This window comes from Corvus hawaiiensis, chromosome 5 (assembly GCF_020740725.1).
Source record: "Corvus hawaiiensis isolate bCorHaw1 chromosome 5, bCorHaw1.pri.cur, whole genome shotgun sequence".
NCBI lineage: Eukaryota > Metazoa > Chordata > Aves > Passeriformes > Corvidae > Corvus > Corvus hawaiiensis.
This window is the reverse complement of record NC_063217.1, coordinates 58684199-58703725: the sequence shown is the minus strand read 5'-3', so window position 1 is coordinate 58703725 and position 19527 is coordinate 58684199. Positions and strand designations below refer to the sequence as shown.

Here is a 19527-nt window from a genome sequence, read left to right as displayed (position 1 = left end):
CGTGTTCAGAGAGCTGGAGTCAGCGCTTCAGAGCGCAAAGCCAACAAGCCCCTCATAAACTCTGTGAGAGGAAGTATTAACAAGGCAAGGTCACATTACAGAAAGATTAATGCTGTGCCAAAAATAGCTCTAGATCATGATGGTACATAAACAGTCTGCATGAAGAACAAACAGTAGGGAACAACAAGCTGTGAGGCTATAATTCAATTTAGGAGTCCTGGTAATAAAACAAAGGAGAACATTACAGTTTGTGTACCAGTCTGACTGATTTTGGGAGTCAGGCTTTGGTTCAGAAATTCAAAGGTCAGGTTAACTTAATGTCTATGTGATTTTTCTTCCCCTATGTGGGTATCTTCAAAGCATTACTCTATATAATTTTCCTACATAATGCAGATCGAGTGCAAGCAGTCCTGTGCCTCATCTAAGTACCAGATTAAATTTTGCCTACAACTTGTGGAACATACATGAAAGTGTTTACCATTTTAAGCCCTGAGCAGTCTTCTCCTCTCCTTGCTGCTGCGAAGTCTGGCTCTAGTTTAAGTTATCAACTGAGCTCAATTCTGATTTTTTGGTTTAGACAGAGAGATAAATCAAACCTATCCTGCTCCTTTGTCCCTGTGCTCACCATTTTTACAAAGCATGCTGCCTTCCACAGTCCACAAGGAATATTAAAGATTGGCAGACTCTATTTCCAAGTTAGATATCCACTGTAGTAATTGTAACAGCAGCCAATTTATCCAGGTTTATAAAGGCTTTAAAAACAGCAATGAAGACAGCTGGGATTTTGTGCAATTTAGCACAAAGAAAAAGATAAACTCTATGAGGAAGGATGTTAAAAACTGCTTAGAAAAATACAGATCCCTAAAGAGAGACACAAGTGCTTTCAGGTAAGGTGGGCAGAGGTCTAAGAAACAGATGGGCTTCCTCTACCAGCTCCCATGAATATGCTGGATAGATTGTTCAGAAAAACTGTTAAGTTTTTCCAAGATTTTTTTCAGGGATTGCAAGCATATGCAAAAACATGGAAACCCACAACAAATAAACTACCTGTCCTTGTTTACAGGAAGAAAAAGGCACAGATTTTGCAACCCAGGTGTGAATGCTTGGAAAAAAACACTCTCTCAGACCTTACACATAGTAAAAAAATGTCATCCTTTCTTAAAGGTGACCATGGCTAAGAAATCATTTGTCATTGGTAAATAAAATATGTAGCTTTTTTTTTTTTTAATTAGAACTGACAAACCAACCACTTCTGAAATAGAAATTCATGCAAAGTAACTACAAATGTTCATTCACATTGCCAATAACTAAAAACACTCTGAGGACAACAAACCCAACTAAAAACACAACAGGATACCAATTAAACTGATTTAATGACCCCTGCATCACAATAGATATGTCTCCTAATGTGTATTTAATTACTAGCCTAGGTCTTTTAAGTTGTGACATATGCAGAAGTTATTTCCGTTAGCCGGTTAGAAAAAGGCCTGGAATTGGAAAGGACATGGAAGTGGGTCCAGAGGTATAGCTGATGAGCAGATTGAGAGGATCAGGGAAGAAAGTCTGGAACAGGCAGAAACAAAGAGGAATTTTCACAGGCCTAAGGCCATTTGTGTTTGGCAGGAACAAGCTTTCGAGTAAAGACTTCATTTCACATAAAAATGTGCTGTGCAGTTTTAGGGATTAGTGCACTTTGCCAGTAGGAAGACATATAAAGCCCCTTCTTTGCAGGAAACTATCTGCTTCCAAACAAGTTCTTATGTACAGGCTTGGATCTGGAAAACAAAGAACAATTTTTACAACCAGTGCTTTCTACTTGCCATCTGCACAGTGCCAATGCAGACTGCGGCCCCACTGAGACATGTCCCATTTCCTGCATTCACCAAAATTTTAAAGCGTTCTTTGCCTCAGGAGGAAAAAAAGAACTGTGCATGTGCTCCTTGTCACCTCATCCTCGTCACTGTCTTATTTTGCTTCAACAATCCCAGTGATTAAATGCACAGGAACATACCAGTTTACATTCTGGATTACATGGCTCCAGTGAGTCACAGCTACCATTTCCCAGCTATCACATACTATCAACTCAGGTACCTTTTTCTCAGCTGACTGCAATGGTGACCAGAGCAGTAACATTTTATCCTGTAATACACTGTATTCTTCCTTAGAGGAATTCATAGTCATAGTAAAATGCTTTGTTAAATATGCATTTCTGTACTTTCCTTCTTTCCTGTCCATGCACACTAATGCTGGCTATGAAACTTTTGAGCTCTTCTGAACTACTGAACTATACACATCAGTAATAGTTATGAAAATCCAAGCCACATGTATCATCACATTAATTTTTTAATTAATATTTGTTTCAGTGACACTTCAAATATTTTTCCTCCTTGAGCAATCTTATCTCACGTGTCATCTGGTAGTAATTGTGACGAACAGCAGATGGAAAGAGGCAATATAAAAAGAGAAATCCAACTTTGTATCCCTCCTAGGTAAAAACTGGAGAACAAGTCCTTATGCTATTTTCCTTATGCAGTGCCATATTCTCTGTGCTAATTTTACAGAACAAATGGTCATAATTCACTTTGTATCATTACAAATGTATGATTTGTAAAGGAGATGAGGGACTTTATAAGTAAAACATAAGCCACACAGGACGAGAGAAGCAAATACCCCAAGGGCAAAGAAAATAGATTCCCTGGAGGGGGCAATTTTACACAGAGGTGGAGCTGTACTGGAAATACCAAGGATATTTCAAATAGTAGCAAGTATGAGTGATTGCCTAATTGCACTGCTAGTTCCTTAAAGCAAATTTCACAATATGTGCAGATACATTCAGAGGAGTGAGGTATTTATTGATTTTTGTTTCTGAACTGACACACAATTTTGAGGTGCTGTGTTTTTCTTCACATGAAAGGCCTCAGCAGTTTTCAGCTGTAGCAGCTGCACCTCACCTTTCCAATACTGCAAGAAATGATGATGTTCCAGTTTTTATAAGATAGGGTCTGGGGGGCTGGATGTTTCAGATCAGACACAGGGTTTTCTCAGTCTGTGAGTTTGAAAAATTTTGTTCCATTCTCATACATGATTCTTCAGCAACATCTTATTCCAATCATAAGATCAAGATCAAAATTAATAAGTGAAGGCTTTTTCCACTGCATTTTTATAACTGACTTCAGTATTGGAACATCCAGCTGCTAACTCGCATGAGTACAACCATTTCTCAGGTATGTTTTGTGTTTCAAAACATGGCTGCATTTTCTTTTGAGCAAAGCTATTCCAGTTCTTGTTTCTAATTTGCTGTATTTGTTCTACTTGGGCTTCCTCTGTGTTCTTCTCTGCCAAAGGCGTGCAGACAGGAAGGCAAGAGGGGAGAAAGAAGGCCAGGGTCTCCACAGAACCGTGGACAGCAGCTGAACTCTGGGCCAAAGAGCAGATCTGTGCCTCTGAACTCCATCTCCCAACACCTGTAAGGTGATTTAAGGTGTACAACCATCTTAAAACAGAGATGACGCTTTAAAGGAGTACTAACCATGGGTGTATGATCTTACCTTTGCTTTTGCTTTTAATTCTATGTTACGTATTTTACTAAATCGGCTATGAAGGCATAAAGAGAAGAATTATTTAACAGCAATTTATCACACAAAAATATACACAAGCCTGCATATGTATTTCAAAGCATCTTCACATGTTCTGAAGTCTTTGTCTGACTTATGTGCACCTGCACATGGAAAAAGTGTGAGTATGAAAAATGGCTAACTCCTCAAACATCAGCTCTTTGTGTTAGTTCCAACACTGATGACAGCAGCCAGTCTTTCTCCCAGCCAGAGCCAGTGAACCAGCACTGCTACGGAAGTGTGACCTGTATTCCATTGTGCTCCATGCCCCAGGAACAAAAATGTCAGCTCTGCTCTAACTGCAAAAGTCTCTTACTGTTGATGTATGAGAACCAGCAAAATATAAATTAATAGAGAGAACCTGGGTAAATTTTGCACCATGGGACGCTTGGCTAATAATAACATGTAACTACAGATTAAACACAGTGGATCTGGAGGTTCACAAGAAAAAGTACGCATGGATGCCTAATGTATGTGGTTTTTTCTTTCTCTACAGCACTTTTCATATTGTGGCTGTTTTCCAAGAGCTCAACTTGCCAAACTGGCTGCATTAAACCCGGAGCCCATGCTGCTGTTCAGCACAATGAAAAGTTACCCCAAAACCAAGGTCATCACACAGGTACTCTGTAAACACTATGAAATGAACTTCACCTCAAGAGTTTACAAATGGAACAACAGGTTGGAGGAAAAAGGCAGATGTCCAATGGAAACAAAGCAGAGATCAGAGCAGAGTTTATGTCTGCTTGACTTCTGGACCAGTGCTACACCTAAATTACACCTCCTCAAACTCAAATGTGAAAAAGTAAACAGGAAAAGTACCCTGTGCAAGACACGGGGACATACAAGGTCAGTGTTCTATAAATTCTCAGCTTCAGAAGCAGAACTGCAGGACCAGCGATTTATAGGCAGCTCCTGCTGATGTTCCTAATTGCTAGAGTAGAAATTACGTGCATTCTTCACAGCAGTAGCATGTAAAATCTCTTCTCCTTTTCATCTGCTAAAGCTCAGCCAGCATACCTGTTCATGGGGCTCATTAGTCTGTGCTAAAGATGTTGCTAGATAACCTTGAAAAAAAATTAGTGTGGCTGAGCCCTGGTCTCATTTGTTTGGAGCAGTTAGAACTTGTGCACTTCCTTCAAAGCTGTACCTCTCAGTGGGGTGTTCAGTACATCATCTTCCCACAGTTTGGGGTGGCTTGTTTTCTTAAGCATTTCCTCCACAATTATTTGGCTTACAGGCATAGAAAAACCTTTTGTTTCTGCCATTTGCCTACTCTTTGGTAGAGACAGACGTGATCAGCAGTATTTATCATAATGTCCAAGTAAGGAAGATGCACCCAATAGATGCTTCGTTACCATTTTTAAATAAGCTACATGGTACCTGAACAGTAAGCGAGCATGCCATAAACATTTATCAGCTAACACTGTCACTTCCCATAGTCCTCTGGCTTCATAACGCCATTTACTCATCAGTTATCCTAACTCACCTTCAAACAAGAAACTAATAAACCTCATAGGAAGACAAATCACTTTTCCAGAGCATTATAAATTCTTAACTTTTCTTGTAAAGTGAGGGTCAGGACCAAGGAAAACTGTTGGAGATGAAAGAGCATTACAAGTGTCTGCCTTCTGTGCATCTGATGCACAAAACTTCAAGCTTAATGAATCGGCTCACTTCACAGGAACACGGAATGGAGGCACCTAAATGATTTCCAGCAATCAGGTTTGAATTATGGCATGTTTTTGCACTAGAAGATCAAGCTACACTTTCCTTCCTGTTACTTGGATTGCTATCAGACAAAGATCTCGTGTAACAAATGCAATCTGCCTCTTCCTCCTAATTCCCATTGGGCCCACAACTGCAGTGAAGCACCCTGATGTCACTGTGGGGGTGTGCTATGGATGTCGCTTAGGGCACATGCTGAGGACAACCACTGTTTAACAATCTCTTGAATCAGAATTTCATTACCATCATACTAATTCTGACCAGAGTTTAAAAGTCTATGTAGCACTCATAATCCACCAGGTCTGTCTGATTGCACACTCTGAATATGTGACTGCTGCTGTCAATGCTTACAGGAAGAGAGTACAAAAATTAGTCGTACAGGAGAGTAAAGTCATACACAGCTGTGTGAACAGGACTAGGTTTTCCTTGGCCCAGAAACTCTCATTAACTTTGTAGAACTGCATAAACATTGGAATACAAATCAAACCTGGACCCTCAAGACCACATAGGTTTGTTTTTATGGCCAGAGTGACTTTTACTGTAAGACCAAAGGCCCAAAATTATAAAGGAATACATGAAAGTACACTTCACTTCCAGTCAATTTTATAGATAACAGAACACACTGAGATTGGTGATAACAGAAATTCTTCCTTTGTGGAACTGACTAAATGCCAGCATCACCACTGCATTTCAAATGATATTAAGATCAAGGCTATCCAGATATTTTTGATTAAACCAAAACATTAGCAATACTTCTCCTAACCAACTTTGCACAAAAGGAAATTCTCCAGAAACGCTTTGAAATCAAACATCAAAGTCAGAACAAAAAAGAAGACATTTCAGAGCGGTAATAGGAAACACACAGAGAAACCTACAAAAACATGTCATTCTATCTGTTGCTGCCATGTGTTTTACAGCACCGTGGGTCAGCCAGCCCAGCACACCGTGTCCTGCCTCGGCTCCAGGAGTGGGGAACAGCTGGAGGCTTTTACCTGTCAAAAGAAGGCTTCTCTCCACAGTCAAACGCATCCTGTAGCTCCTTGACGAGATTGGCCTGCCCGGGCAGTCGGAAAAGGCCCTCTTCCTTCAGCCCCCGCTGTCGGATGAAGTCCACGCACTGCTCCACCAGCATGGGAGCCAGGCGGTTCCCATAGCGCTTCTCGTACCGGACAGTGTCTTCCAGCTTCTGCCCAAAAATACCTGCACCAAAAAAAGAGCTCTGACTCAGCTTAGCATCATAAACACATCTGAGGAGCCCACGCCTTCTGTTACAACCCACGCAATCTGCAGGTCATTTAAATGCCGGGACAATTAACCTACTGCTTTCTTAAGAATAAAATGCTCAATTTCACCCTTGACACTCATCTGGAAATACAGTGCTGGCTGACATTTTACAACAATGCTCAAAAACATTATATAATATAAAATACTGTAAACTATTTGCAAGACCACAGGCACAGAAAACACAGGAATAACACAAATAGGATTTTCTGTCACAAAACTTCTGATTCAAAAGTGATGCATATCTCCATCTTTTCTGGTTGATGTCTAATTATTAAGTACTTCCTGTATCAGTTCCAAAGACATATGAACATTACCTGTACACATGGAGGGAAAAATATTTATAAATATAACTCAGCATTTTGTCTCTACTGAATGAAATTATTGTTCTTCAAATAGACAATGATAAATCCACAATGTATTACCAACTGCATTATCACCATCTGCTTCAGCAATAATAAATTTTGTGTATGAGTAGAAGTTCCTGACATGAAAGGTAAAATACGTCAGATGAACTGCAGGAAACCAAAATTTGTCCTTAAGCTCCGAAGAAAATGGAGGTTTTTTGACGGAATTAATTTTCACCCTGCTCTGAGGGTATCATTGCTACCACTGGAACAACAGCTACTCTTTAGAGCTTACTTTGCCTCTCCTTTCGAAGTGCAGAGCAGCACAATAACGTTCAAGGCATGTCATCTGTGCTGGAAGCTCTCTCTGGAGACCACCACTTGCTGAACAGCACCGAGGCTGAAGCAAGGCAATTCAATTTCTATATATAGCAGGACAATGAATAGTTCTAAGGCAGTCACGATCAGAAATTAAAGACCAAATGACTACTTCACTTTTGCAATGATGTACACTATAAAGTAAAAGAAAAAAAAAAAGGCAGTAAATTGTGCCCTTCACTGAGCACACTGTTCCTGCTGGTTTAAAAATATTCAACATGAAAACCAGAATTGTTTTGGTTTGCTTTTTCTAAAAAAAAAAGCCCAAAATTGAGCTAGACGGCTTCTGATTTTGAACTAAAAATTTAATTCACCCATAGATTACAATTCAGCATCCATCTGGGTAACCTTTAATGTCCACGTTTTTCCTTTAACAGAAAGGAAAGGTAACTTACACCTCAGCTGCAGGCAGAACAGTTGCCTTGCAAATGCTCGAGGATGTAGGGCAAGTCTCAAGTTAACCATACTGAAGGTCTGGAGTTTGTCCTTAAAAGCAATTATTTTTACTGTAGCAGAGGAAATAACTGGAGAGAGTAACTGATGTCCTGCTAAGACATCCAGAGTCTCTCTGAGATGCAGAGCAGTGTATTTTGTGATTTCCATGGTACCCATGCCTGGGGATGCCAAAGCCAGCAGTAGGTAAGGGGAAGGAACATCACACAGTCACTCTTTATTAGCTCTCTTTCTTTCATGCTGTACAAAACCCAAAGCCCAACAATTAACAGTTAAAGAAGGAATTTTTGAAATTTCAGAGTGAGTCAAGCTTAGAAGAATACTGGCTGATGTAGCATCCACAAAGTTCAGGGCCTCCAGGCTGGCAGAGGAGTCAAGTATGCTAAGTATGTTTTCTTAATTCTTGCATACTTTTCTAACCTCCTACAAACTGACTATGGGGGTGGGAGGAGTATTAATTGAATCTGTGTTTCCTGTATTTGTCCAAGTTAAGAGTTGCAGTTGGTCAACACAAAATCCTCAAGTCCTTCCACTTGTTACACTCTCCTCAAAGCAGGGGAATTAGGGAAGAAGGACCAGTGAACGCCAGTTAAGGAATGTGTGTGATTATGGGAGTCTGGGGATTTCAAAGTTGTTAATATACGAGAAGGCTGCTGTTCAGTGACCCCCAGTTTGTCCCTTCTCCCAGTTGAACAAGCCCCATTTTCTCAGCCTCTCCTCAAAGGGCATGTGTTCTAGCTCCTGAACACTTTAGTGAGCCTTTGCTCAACTCCCTTTAATGAATCTCCACCTCCACCTGGTTTCAGTGGTTTTTTGTTTTGTTTTTGTTAAAGGATGCAATATTTGGAATATGGTCTAAAAAATGTTAAGCAGAGGATGTTAATCACTTTCCTCCTTCTGCTAGCTCTGCTACTGCTGATAATGCCCAGACTGCTGTCCAATTTTCCTTGCTGCCAGGTCTACTCCTGGCTCCTGTCCAGCCTGTCCCCCAGGGCACTCAGGTCCCTTCCCCAGAGCTGTTTCCCTGGGGTTATTCCTTCTTAGGTGCAGGAGTTGGCCATCCTAGTCCAGTCTGCCCTATGAACATATAGCCTGAGCTTTCTTGCAAGAAGCCATGAGATTTCCTGGTTTCAAACACAAGACTTTTTGCCTCTTTTCAAACAAAATACAATAGGATATTCCAATTATACAGTTACAATGTATGTATAATTACAACTCATGCCCACTGACAGTACAATTAGCAGGAATAAGCTTTCTCCTGCTGGCTGTACCTTCTTCTCACCATGCTAACTTCCTTTAATCAGTAATGTGCATATTGCAGCTTACATTTGCAGGAGAGAATAAGTTCTTAGACCTACCAGAGTGCTTTGAAACTCCTATTAGTAATGACACTGCAGTCAAAACACATCACTTTCTATCAATACATTTTTTGGATGCTGCCTTTTTTTTAGTTCATTTTAAAATTGGTTTTCAAAGCACATCTAATAGATAATGAATAAAATCAGAATATGGGCAGCTTGTGCAGTGGGAGCAAAGAACCTTCCTATATTATTATAAATTCCTGATGCATGACAACACAAAATGAAAACAAGCGGGAACCATAAAGCACTAAGATGTCCGTAACTAGAATTAAACACTGTTTTTCAATTTGTTTGGCATTGGAATTAATCTCAGGCAGGCTTGGGTTGGTGTCAAGGTGTAGGCTGAACTTCTGCAAAGGAAGCATTTCCTTCACCTAACAAATGTAGAACACTGCACCAGGCAGAACTTGGCCATGAAATGAATCAGTCATGATAAGCCTGCACAAATATTGACTTGAAGTTACAGACTTGCTGATGCCTTATGACAAAGGTACTCTGTTGTCAGGGGCAGAAGAGGCAGAAATGTGACGATTTTGCTTCCACATCATGTTGTCATAGCTTTTACCTGGCTCATCATCCTTCTGCTGTCTGCTGGCTGAGGTGCACCTTCTTCCACTGCCCCTCTCCAATGCTTTTATCCCCTCTCATGCCACAACTAACTGCTACAGAGATACTGCAGATGAAGAGTCTACAAGCATTAAGAGGGTGACTATTCGGAAGCAAAAGGCATTCCTGTGAAGAACTGTACTTCCAAAATATTTGGCAGAAAAAATGATGAACACTATCAGCTATAATTGGTAACTACTTGCATCTCCTTTACAAAAAAGAAAGGAAAATACAGTCCAAGTTATGGATACTAGAACACAATGAAAATCACGGAGAAAATCTCAAATGCTGTTTCTTAAGTAAATTTCCACTAGAGTAACTAAACAAGAACATCTCTGCTGGAGAAGGAAATAAAAGAGAGCCCTCATAACTCATGTTGTAATCCAAATTCAAGTGGCTCCTCCTACATCTCAGTGTCTCCAAAATCCAGAAACGCACAGACACACAAGCGCTGACCTGTGGTTTGGTTTATCCTTAGGATAGGGTGCCAGAGGAGAAACAAATAAATCAACAAGAAACCACGATATTCAGAATTGCATTGGCTTGGCTTCCCCACAGCTGGTGGAAGGCAGGGAAATTTACAGGATCCAGTTCTGACCAGTCATTAGATTTAATCAGCAGAACTGCTTTTTCAGAGAGCTCTTGGAGGTCTGTAAAGCTATATCCAATTAAGCCAAGATCACGCATAACATCAAAGAGGAAAATCACATGCTAGTAAAGGGCATGCTGAGCAGTTATTCATTAACTAGAACATTCCCGTGGCAGAAGTTTTGTAAACACTTTGAGAAACTGTATTTCCATGCTCAACAGATACCCAGAAACCTTATGAAAAACACTACAGTGCTATATGCAAGTTCTGCATATGTCTTCGCAAGAGTTGTGGAAGCACTGTGATTATTTTTTATAATACATACTCACAGTTAAGAGGATGGCTTTAAAATTTAAGAATGCTATTAGTCAATGATTTCCAAAGCTAACTAAACACAGGCAGGGGTCACATCTAAAGTGTATGGACTTCTGATTCAGGAGGAAAAAAGGAGAAAAATCTGTGCGGCCATTCTGCCACCTTGCTCCATAAGGAATGGCTTGAAATAAGCAATATCTCAAAAAAGCCCACCTGCCACTCTAGATCTACCACAGCACACACACTCAGTGAGCCAGGAGGTTTCAGACAGCAAAAAACACTGAGGGCTGATGTTCTCATAGACGGCCCACACCCGTACATGTGTTCTTCTAACGTGCAGCAAAGCATCCTGGTGCTTCCAAAACAAGTTCTGGTTTCATGGGCTCTACTGATCAGAAAGGGTCAGTTAAGGTCAAAGGAACTGATCTCAGCTTAGAATCTGGATGTGAATTTTAAACAGCTCTCAATTCTTCATCAGTAATTCACTGACAGAAAATAACACATCAGATGAATGACTTTCAACAGCAGGGCTGGGAACAAAGGTCCTGGAATAACACAAAGAAGTGGCTGGCATGGCCACATAACACCTAATATGGAGTTTTTAATTATTATTTCCCATCAGCTTTCTGCTCAGATGTTCCCCAGCAGTAAGTGCTGTTTTGAGTGGATCAAAGACAGGGAATATTTTCTCTACAGAATTTTGTGATGTATAGGAGAGGAAAAACCCCACCAAAACCAGTGGTAACAGAATTTTGTTCCTGCCTGAATAATTTTCTTCTCTTCAAGCCTTCTCCCAACTCCACAGTTAGTGTGATCCTGGCAGTAGAGAAGGCAAGATAAACTCCCACCCTGGAGTTTTGAACATTTGCACACCCAAATAACCTGCTTAGGAAAAATAACCCTGAAATAAGAGCACAACTAGATACAAGAAAGGAAAGAAGGGAATTTTGAAAACATCACCAGGAACTTGTCACAGTTCATCACATCGCAGCCTGCACTACACTTCTCTGGTCACAGCCAATGCCACCTCCTTCTCCACAACTCTGCCCACCCAAATTCACTGCATTATTTAATGTTCTCACGTGCATGCCTCCCTCAGATGCTGTTTTCTCCACTGCCTCTGCATGGTCTCTATGGAGGTTCCTGTGGTGGTACTTAAACAGAGAGGATCTTCTCCAAGCTGGAGTTTAAAGATGATTGGCTCTGTCTCTGCTCAGATTCTGCCCTCTGAGCACTGACTTCTCCCATGACATGACCCCCAAACAAGCCTGGCATCTAATTTTTTGGTGCCAATCACAATAAAACTTTGACCTGAATTTCCAGGAAGGGTTCTATACCTGGTATCAATGGTGAAGATGATGTCATCATTCTCTTGTACTTCTTCCCATGACTAGCCGACGGTTTTCACTGCTAATTTTATTTTTTGCATCATGTTGCACAGCTTAGAACTAACAGATCTGCTTTATGCAAGTATGGATTAGGTTTGCAGAAGGCTAGTTTTGCCTTTCTTTATAGTTAGGTATACAATCTGCAAATGAAGTTGTAATAATCATTCAGTAAACCAATTAACAAGACAAGTGTAGTTAGCCTAATGTGCCAGTGCAACCATAGTAAAGGCTTGACTGAGTCCAGTTAATGTTCATCTTTCCCCTGACTTCAGTGGGACATGGACCTAGTTAAAATATATGCTCCAGCATTCTGCAGCTCTGATCTAGGGGCCTTGACGGAAAATGTATATAAGAAAGCAACTGAAACGAATTTTGCATAGAGGAAAGCAAATTAGCAGCAACACCTCCATCACTCTGTCCTCTGCCCCAAGCGCTGCTGCTTCACTTGGGAGTTTTAGACACGGAGAGTTTCTGTATCGGAACATATGGGGGAAGAATCAACAGCTGAAGCTCTTCTTGGAGCAGCTAAGGCTGTACCCAGGCACAAAGGCAGCTGTCTGCAAAATTATCAGTTAATCCTTTATTCAACTTCCAAACATTTCTCAAATAGTTAAGGGTATAAACGGGGCACAGGCAGCTCTAATTCACACTGACACCTTGAAATGCAATACACATGCACATCCTCCTGGCCAGCCTCCAGCAGGACTGAACTCCAGCAACCAAGGGCCTTGGGGAGGGGGGAACAGGGGGCAAACAGCTCCCAGTGCTCTCTCAGCTGCAGGTGATAGCTGATCTCTGCAGTAGTTCTGCAGTGAGCCCCTCACTGGCTGTGATCCTTCATTCCAAGACATCGCCCCTGACTGCCTGCTCACCAACCCTCGAAAGCAATGATGTCACTACATCACTGCTGAGGCTTGGGAGCAAAGAGCTGTGTGGTCTGGCAAAAGGGCAAATGGCAGCACAGAGGAAGAGCTGAGGAAGGAGCAGGAGAAGAAGGTGATAGAATTTGTATAAGCCCTGTGTAAAATAATTTCTCACGCTTCAGAAAAAACAAGGCAATTTAGCCCTTTCACTTGGATTTCTCAGTCCAGCAGAGTTTTTAAAACAGCACTGATATCCTCTTCTTCCCCCACACAAAGTTTTTGTCCTTGTCATGGAAACAGCTTCTCCCCACCCATCCCAGGTGCCATAGCACCTTAGCATCACTTGTCGTATCTCCTGTCTCAGACATGTGCTTCCCTTCCAGTGCTTTCAGCTGCCATACTATGACATTCAGCCTCCTCTTTGCCCTCTTTCCCCGAGTACTGCCATGCGCTGCTTCAACAGGAGTATGTGCAATGCAGAACACAACTGGCTATAAACTTCTCTATGAAGCAGGTGAAAAGGCAAATGCAGGCTGCAGGGCAGCATGATGAAGTGGCAATGCAGCACTTGCACCAGGACAGTGCATTGTAGAGCTACACTTCAATCCATCAGAAACCTCTGAAGCCAAGGACTCCAGCTTCTGCACAGATGAACATTTATCACCTTGCTTTGCTCCCTCTCTTCTCCCTCCCTCCCTCCTCCCACACAGACAAAATGCAAATATAAACTCTTTTTCCTGATGTTCTGCCTAACAGGGAACTCAGAGCATCACATGTCTGATTCCCTCACTGTTCTCACTCAATTCTGCTCAGAGGCACTGCAATAATCTTGTCTCATTCCACCTCATTCCTGCATTCATGGGCTATTATGTAGAGGAGACAGCAGCTGCTGGCCAGCTACAAACAAATGAACAAAGGAGTAAATAAATCATTCGTGGAATGTTGGCATCTGCATTGTTTAATGCCTTTTGTTTCGGTGCTCTCATCTGCCCCTGCACACAGAGCCCCCTCGACTTCTCAGAAGCCATGGCTTCACCAGCAAAGCAGAACACAGCGACAGAACAGACCTACCTTTGCGGAAACTAAAACACCGCTTAATTCTCCTGTAAGTAGTTTTAGGAATGAAGGGCGCTGCTGCTAAGGCACCTGGGCTGCGGACTCCAGCATTTCTGTCTTCAGGCATCATACAGGCCAGAGCCTCCACGTCCCTCCAAAGCTCTCCTTTACCAGCAGCATCCAGTCGAAACACCACAATTGCTCATCGTTACTGACTGCTGAGGAGTTTTTATAGTAGTGTTTTTTCCTCTGGAGCTAAGAGATTTGTGGTCTTCTAGATCTTGGGTAGGGCTTGAAATGATTCTGATGGTCTCTTCCCTGCTTCAGTTTTGCTTTGGGGAACAATATTCTTCCATCTATTTCCTTTCGTTTCTTTTATTTCCTGCGGTGAGACAACTGCCTATTATGCAATGTCACAACAAAAGAGTTTCAGCAAAAAGATGTATCTTCCATTCAAACAGAAGTGCCTGCACAGATGGAGGGGGAGAAAGACCTCTTCCTCCCAGCTGGAACAGGAGGCTGAGTGGCAGAGACTCTAATTCCACAGCAAAAGCTCAGCACTGTGTGGTGTGCAAGGGGAAAGAGAAGAACAATACCAAAAAGGCCACAGAAGAATCCTCCAGGATAAAACACTCCTCGCTGGCACCCTTTATTTCTGCAACCGAGAAGCAAAAATAACAGTCCCTTCGCCTGAAAGGCTCTTTGTCCATACCAGATTTCTCTCAAAACTGCTTTTACACAGCCAGCTCCTCGTGTGACGCTCTCATGGGCTTCTCGCTTGTTTTATTGCCTTCCAACTACCAGGAGCTCTCCCGGGAGAGGCGCGTCAGATGCGGCAGCGGCGCATCCTTGCTGCCAGGATCCCGGGAGCTGCTGAGGAATCCGTGCCTGCAGCGGGGGATGCTCTGGCGGCTCGCTCGCCACCGGCCCCGCAGCGGGGCTGGCAGCGGGGCTGTGCTGCTGGCAGCGGGGCTGTGCTGCTCCCCGCCTGCGTGCAGCAGGTGCGGGAGGACGCGGCGCAGCAGCCGCAGCGCAGGTTTGTGTCTCCTCGGGTGACTTTGAGTTGACTTCAGGCGCCTGTCATGTGCGGTGGCTGGGAAAGCGAGCAGGCTGTGCCTGGCTCCTGCAGGAGGTGCCAGACCTTACACTGCTACCCCTGCTAAAATGCACATGCTCCTTCTTCTCGCCTCCTCCCTCTCCCCTTAGTTGCAGGCTCTGTAAAAAATTGCCTTTTTAATCTAATCAGGAAGGGAATTTCATGTGCAAACAGGCATTACATGCCCTGCCTCATTTACATTTCTTTTCCCTTTCAGATTTTTTTTTCCACAGTCACCTTATTCCTCTGGTGCAAAAAACAACCTGTTTCTGATGAGCTTAGCAGATTCCCACCTGCCCCCCTCCCAGCTTCTCCTTCTAGCACAGGTTAACAAATAACAATTTAATGATAAGGTTAATAATTTACAGAGCTCCTCACTCTGGTACCAAGAGTCCTCTCCCACTGCCAGACAAACTTTAAATATTACTGGCTCACCAAGGCTTGTACACATCCGCTGCACACACACACAGAGCTTACTTACAATGCTTAGAAGAACCAGAAAATTCACATGTTACACAAAGTGGCACTTGAGTTGTGTGATACCAGGCTATTGTGGTTTACCATTAAGTACTGAAATTTAGGAAGCTGATATAAAACTAGCGTTTTGATTAATTAGCTGTCTGAAACAATTTTGTGCTGCAAGTAATTACTTGTTACTGGCTAGTCATCATCATGTGATTGCAACTTTCCTGTATCTTTTTTACAGCTATTATGATATATAAACCCATTTTTAACTTCAGCAGCTACAGCTCATAAAGGCAGGCTCTTAAGACATCTTAAGCCAGAAATGCCTGTCTTAAGAAGGGTCAGACTGTTGCAGCAGCTGTAGCAACATCCACGTATCAAAGAATAATAAAAATACCAGTGTGTCTGGACATTCATAATTACAAAACAGTTAACAGGATTTATTTAAAATTGTTAAGATAGCTCTGACTATCAAGTAGTTAATAAAATGGGGGACATGTTGGAAACTCGGTTCTTAATGGTGACACATCCCATGATACTGCCTTTGCCTTGTTATCACAGTCAAACCTTCTCCACGAACACTACACCCTAAATTATGTTCCATCTATTTTTGCAGGGATTTAACTCTTTGCTTCCCATTACAAAAAACCCTGAATCAGTACACTTGCTCAAGAAACCCAAAAAGAAAAACAAGAACATACTTCAAAGTGTTTCAACTACAAATGAATTGAAAAGGTAATGCAAGGATTGCACCCCTCTAGTTTTATGCAAATCAGCAAGAAAAATCCTCAGCGAGGTGCTTCCCTCAGTAACTGCCATTAAACATTCCTACAACAATGATGGTGTCCTGAGAATTTTCTTGGTGGCTGGAAGGATTCCCAGCTGCAAATCAGAAATAGCTCTTGCCCTATAAAAGCAAATGAGGAGCTGGTGAAGAAAGCACAGGGTCAGGACTTGAGAGATTTGGTTTCTATTTGTAGCCCTGTTCATGGACTTGGGCTAGAATTTAGTTTCACCTAATCGCAGCTCCCCGCCTGTGACATGTAGAGACACCTCCACTTGCAGGAGAACAGCAAGGCTGCCTTTCCTTATTATCTGCCACAGAAAGATACTGTGGTGCAGGAAGCCAAGTGCAAAAATTCACAAAGATACTCTTTGAAAAATCCACTTCTCCTAAGCCTCCAAATTTATCACTGCCACAGCAGGTTATGCTGCTCCTGGACTGGAGTAGGAGAACGCTGAGGAGCTCAACATGAGGCCTGCTTTGCAAAGAGAAAGCTGGAGAGGGGTAATCTTTGTGCTACATAAAAACCCAGGTTTCTTACCTAGCCTGATTACAGAAGACTGCTCCTTGTACCTTCCCTTTCCCAAACCAACTCCATATACCTGTAGCAGTTCATGCCTTTTAAGACAGATCTTTTACTTTGTGAGTTTTGGGGATTTTTGGTATGGGTTTTGGTGGTTTTTTTAAGCATTCTAATACCTACATTCCCAGATTCAGGACTGAACAATCTTATTTAACATAAAGAGCCAGATTCTAGTGAGATGACTGCTTTGCACCATCTTTTAAAGGCACATTTCCCCAGGAGAAGCCAAGGAGAAGGCAGTCATGTTTCAGAGATGTCAGGCAGGCCCTAGCTGACCAAATCCCTCAGTGCAGTCCACCAGTGACGCCAAAGTCCTCTCCTAAACACAGTGTGACCTGAATAAAGCACAAAGGAAGATGGGTGGCTTAGAAGAAAAGTTTTAAAGAAAACTTCCGTGAGTCTCTCCCTCCTCCCTCCTGTGGTCTACCCAGCAATTAAGAGAAAGAAATCTGAAGTCAGCAATCACACTTTTCAGTGATAACTGCACTTCTTGGTCGTGAAACAGCACAGACAATCCTGCCCTCCTGACTTTTTTCCAGCAACCTGCAGAAAAGACCATCATTTGTTGCAATATAGGTGGTCTTCCACCGTAGGAAAATACTTCTGTCCTCAGACTTCGGGATTTGAGAGCTCCAAGGAACAGACTGATTAACATACAGCCATTTTGTGCAAATGTATCAATCATACTCGTATTATAATAGAGACATTATCACCAGAATAGTAATGATGAAACTTATTATAATAATTTGCAGCCCATTCACCATAAGAGAGATTTTTAAAAAGATAACTAAGACTCCCAACAATAAATTTTGGTCCAGTACTACTGAGATGCCAATCAAATTCCCACACTGTTAGTGCTAATATTCTGAGGCACAGCTTTATATAATACTATTACTGGTCTTAGCTGTCACTGGCAGGAGAACTGCTGACAGCTTTTTGAACAGGCATTTAAAAAACATCATGGATGGTTTTTCAGCTGGTGACCAAAGGAATTACCTTGCCTCTCCCTGCTGGACAGCTGATTTCATACAAGACCAATCTTCTGTGAAAACTTCCCCTCACACTATCACGTGTTACCCTCATCAAGGGAAGTGGTTCCAGACAGTTCAGTCTTTTAAATGAGCCCTCTGCATGGGAACATGTTTACTCCACTTTTCTGGAAAGATCCAGACCATTCTCCTCAAAACTCTGGCTGTGACTGAGAGATAAGAGAAGAACCCCTATCAGTCTTTGTGTATCTGTGAGCACTGCATGTTCCCTCAGTGACTCACCTCCTCCAAATGGTGCCCATATAACCCTGCGGATGGATTTCACCCAATCCTCCATGTCATTTTGCGTGCTCGCCATGAGAAGGTAGGTCTCATGATTAGCTGTCATCCGCTCCCGGTCTCCTCCTGCAAGACAAGATAATTGCACTTAGAAACCCTTTTGCTTCCATGCCCAGCCAAGCTCCTGCCAGTCTGACTGCTGGAAGCACCAGCAGTGGCTCCATAGCAAGCAGACATGGATACTTGTGCAGTGCAGCACTTGCTGTCAGACATGGCTTGAAAAGAAGGTCCTGTAAGTACATTCCTCATGAGACAGTGAGAAGCTGTCATGCTTCCAAAAGGAAATGAGAGGATAAATGTCATCAGTAAACAAAAACAGCGCCATGCTGTTCCAAGAACCACAGGGGCCTGCACCAAGCTGTAACTTGATACACACACTGGAAATTTTGCAGCAGTTACTGTACCACAACGGAGAGAATAAATGCAGAGACAGATAAGGGTGCTTTGAACAAGTGGCGATGACTCCATTCTTATTTTCAGGAACACACTGTGCCACACAACACTTGATACACCCAAGTGTTGCTGGGACTCTCTGAGGAGAAGGCAGACAACACCGTAAAACCCACTGCCTTCGACGGGTCTGGTGAGGATTAGATTAAAAGGGAACACACTGCCTTTTTATCCTTTCTTTGAAGGACGGGCCCACACTAATGAGGTCAAAACCAGAACTTGGCTTGCCACAGCTCCAGGTTTCCAGACGTTTAGTACTGTTTCACTTCCACTCTAAAAGGTACCATGTTAGTGCAAGGGCATGTGAGAGATTCAAACCACCTTTCCAGCACTGCAGAATGCCAAACCTTTCCAGAAAAAGAGTGGCATTTTGAAGCCCTTTCACTGAGCCAAGGGCAGGCACAAGTACTTCATGCACAAATGCAATGCACCTAGAAATCCTGTCAGTCCTGTATTCACATCTTTCCAGCTTCTTACATTCCCATTTTTTATCCTAGTCATATCTAAAGTAAATATCTCTGTTCATTACAGCAGGAATACTGCTCCTGGAAGAGAGGCATGCTCAGTGCTGGGCATTGAAACAAACAGGTTTTTAAAGAGAAATTTCTTAGGGGCTATAAAATCCTGGCACAAGTATTCTGAATTAATCTACTCCTGTAGACCACGCTTTACAGAACTAGGACGCACAACTATAAAGGGGACTTGGTGAATGCAAAAGCCAGACACTGGCAGATTCTACTGAAAACTTAAGGTTTGCACCATTACTCAAAACTTAAATTTGCACTTAGAGACTCTGGTTTTCTACAGTCAAAACACAGCCATTCATACACCCTGTGTTCCCCAAA

General features: G+C 42.4%; 1 protein-coding gene across 10 annotated transcripts in view; it reads right to left on the bottom strand.

Annotated features, from left to right (window-relative positions):
- Nucleotides 1-19527, bottom strand: part of ARHGAP24 (Rho GTPase activating protein 24) — a 184716-nt gene that overhangs the window by 12078 nt on the left and 153111 nt on the right. For 9 of the 10 annotated variants that reach the window (XM_048304522.1, XM_048304523.1, XM_048304524.1 and 6 more), the window contains 2 exons: nt 18176-18298; nt 6332-6539 (listed from right to left, as the gene is read on the bottom strand). In XM_048304522.1, the coding sequence (XP_048160479.1) occupies nt 6332-6539; nt 18176-18298 (331 nt within the window). Of the gene's footprint in view, nt 1-6331; nt 6540-13991; nt 15127-18175; nt 18299-19527 lie in introns of those variants that run through there. The other variant, XM_048304528.1, reaches the window with a different exon arrangement.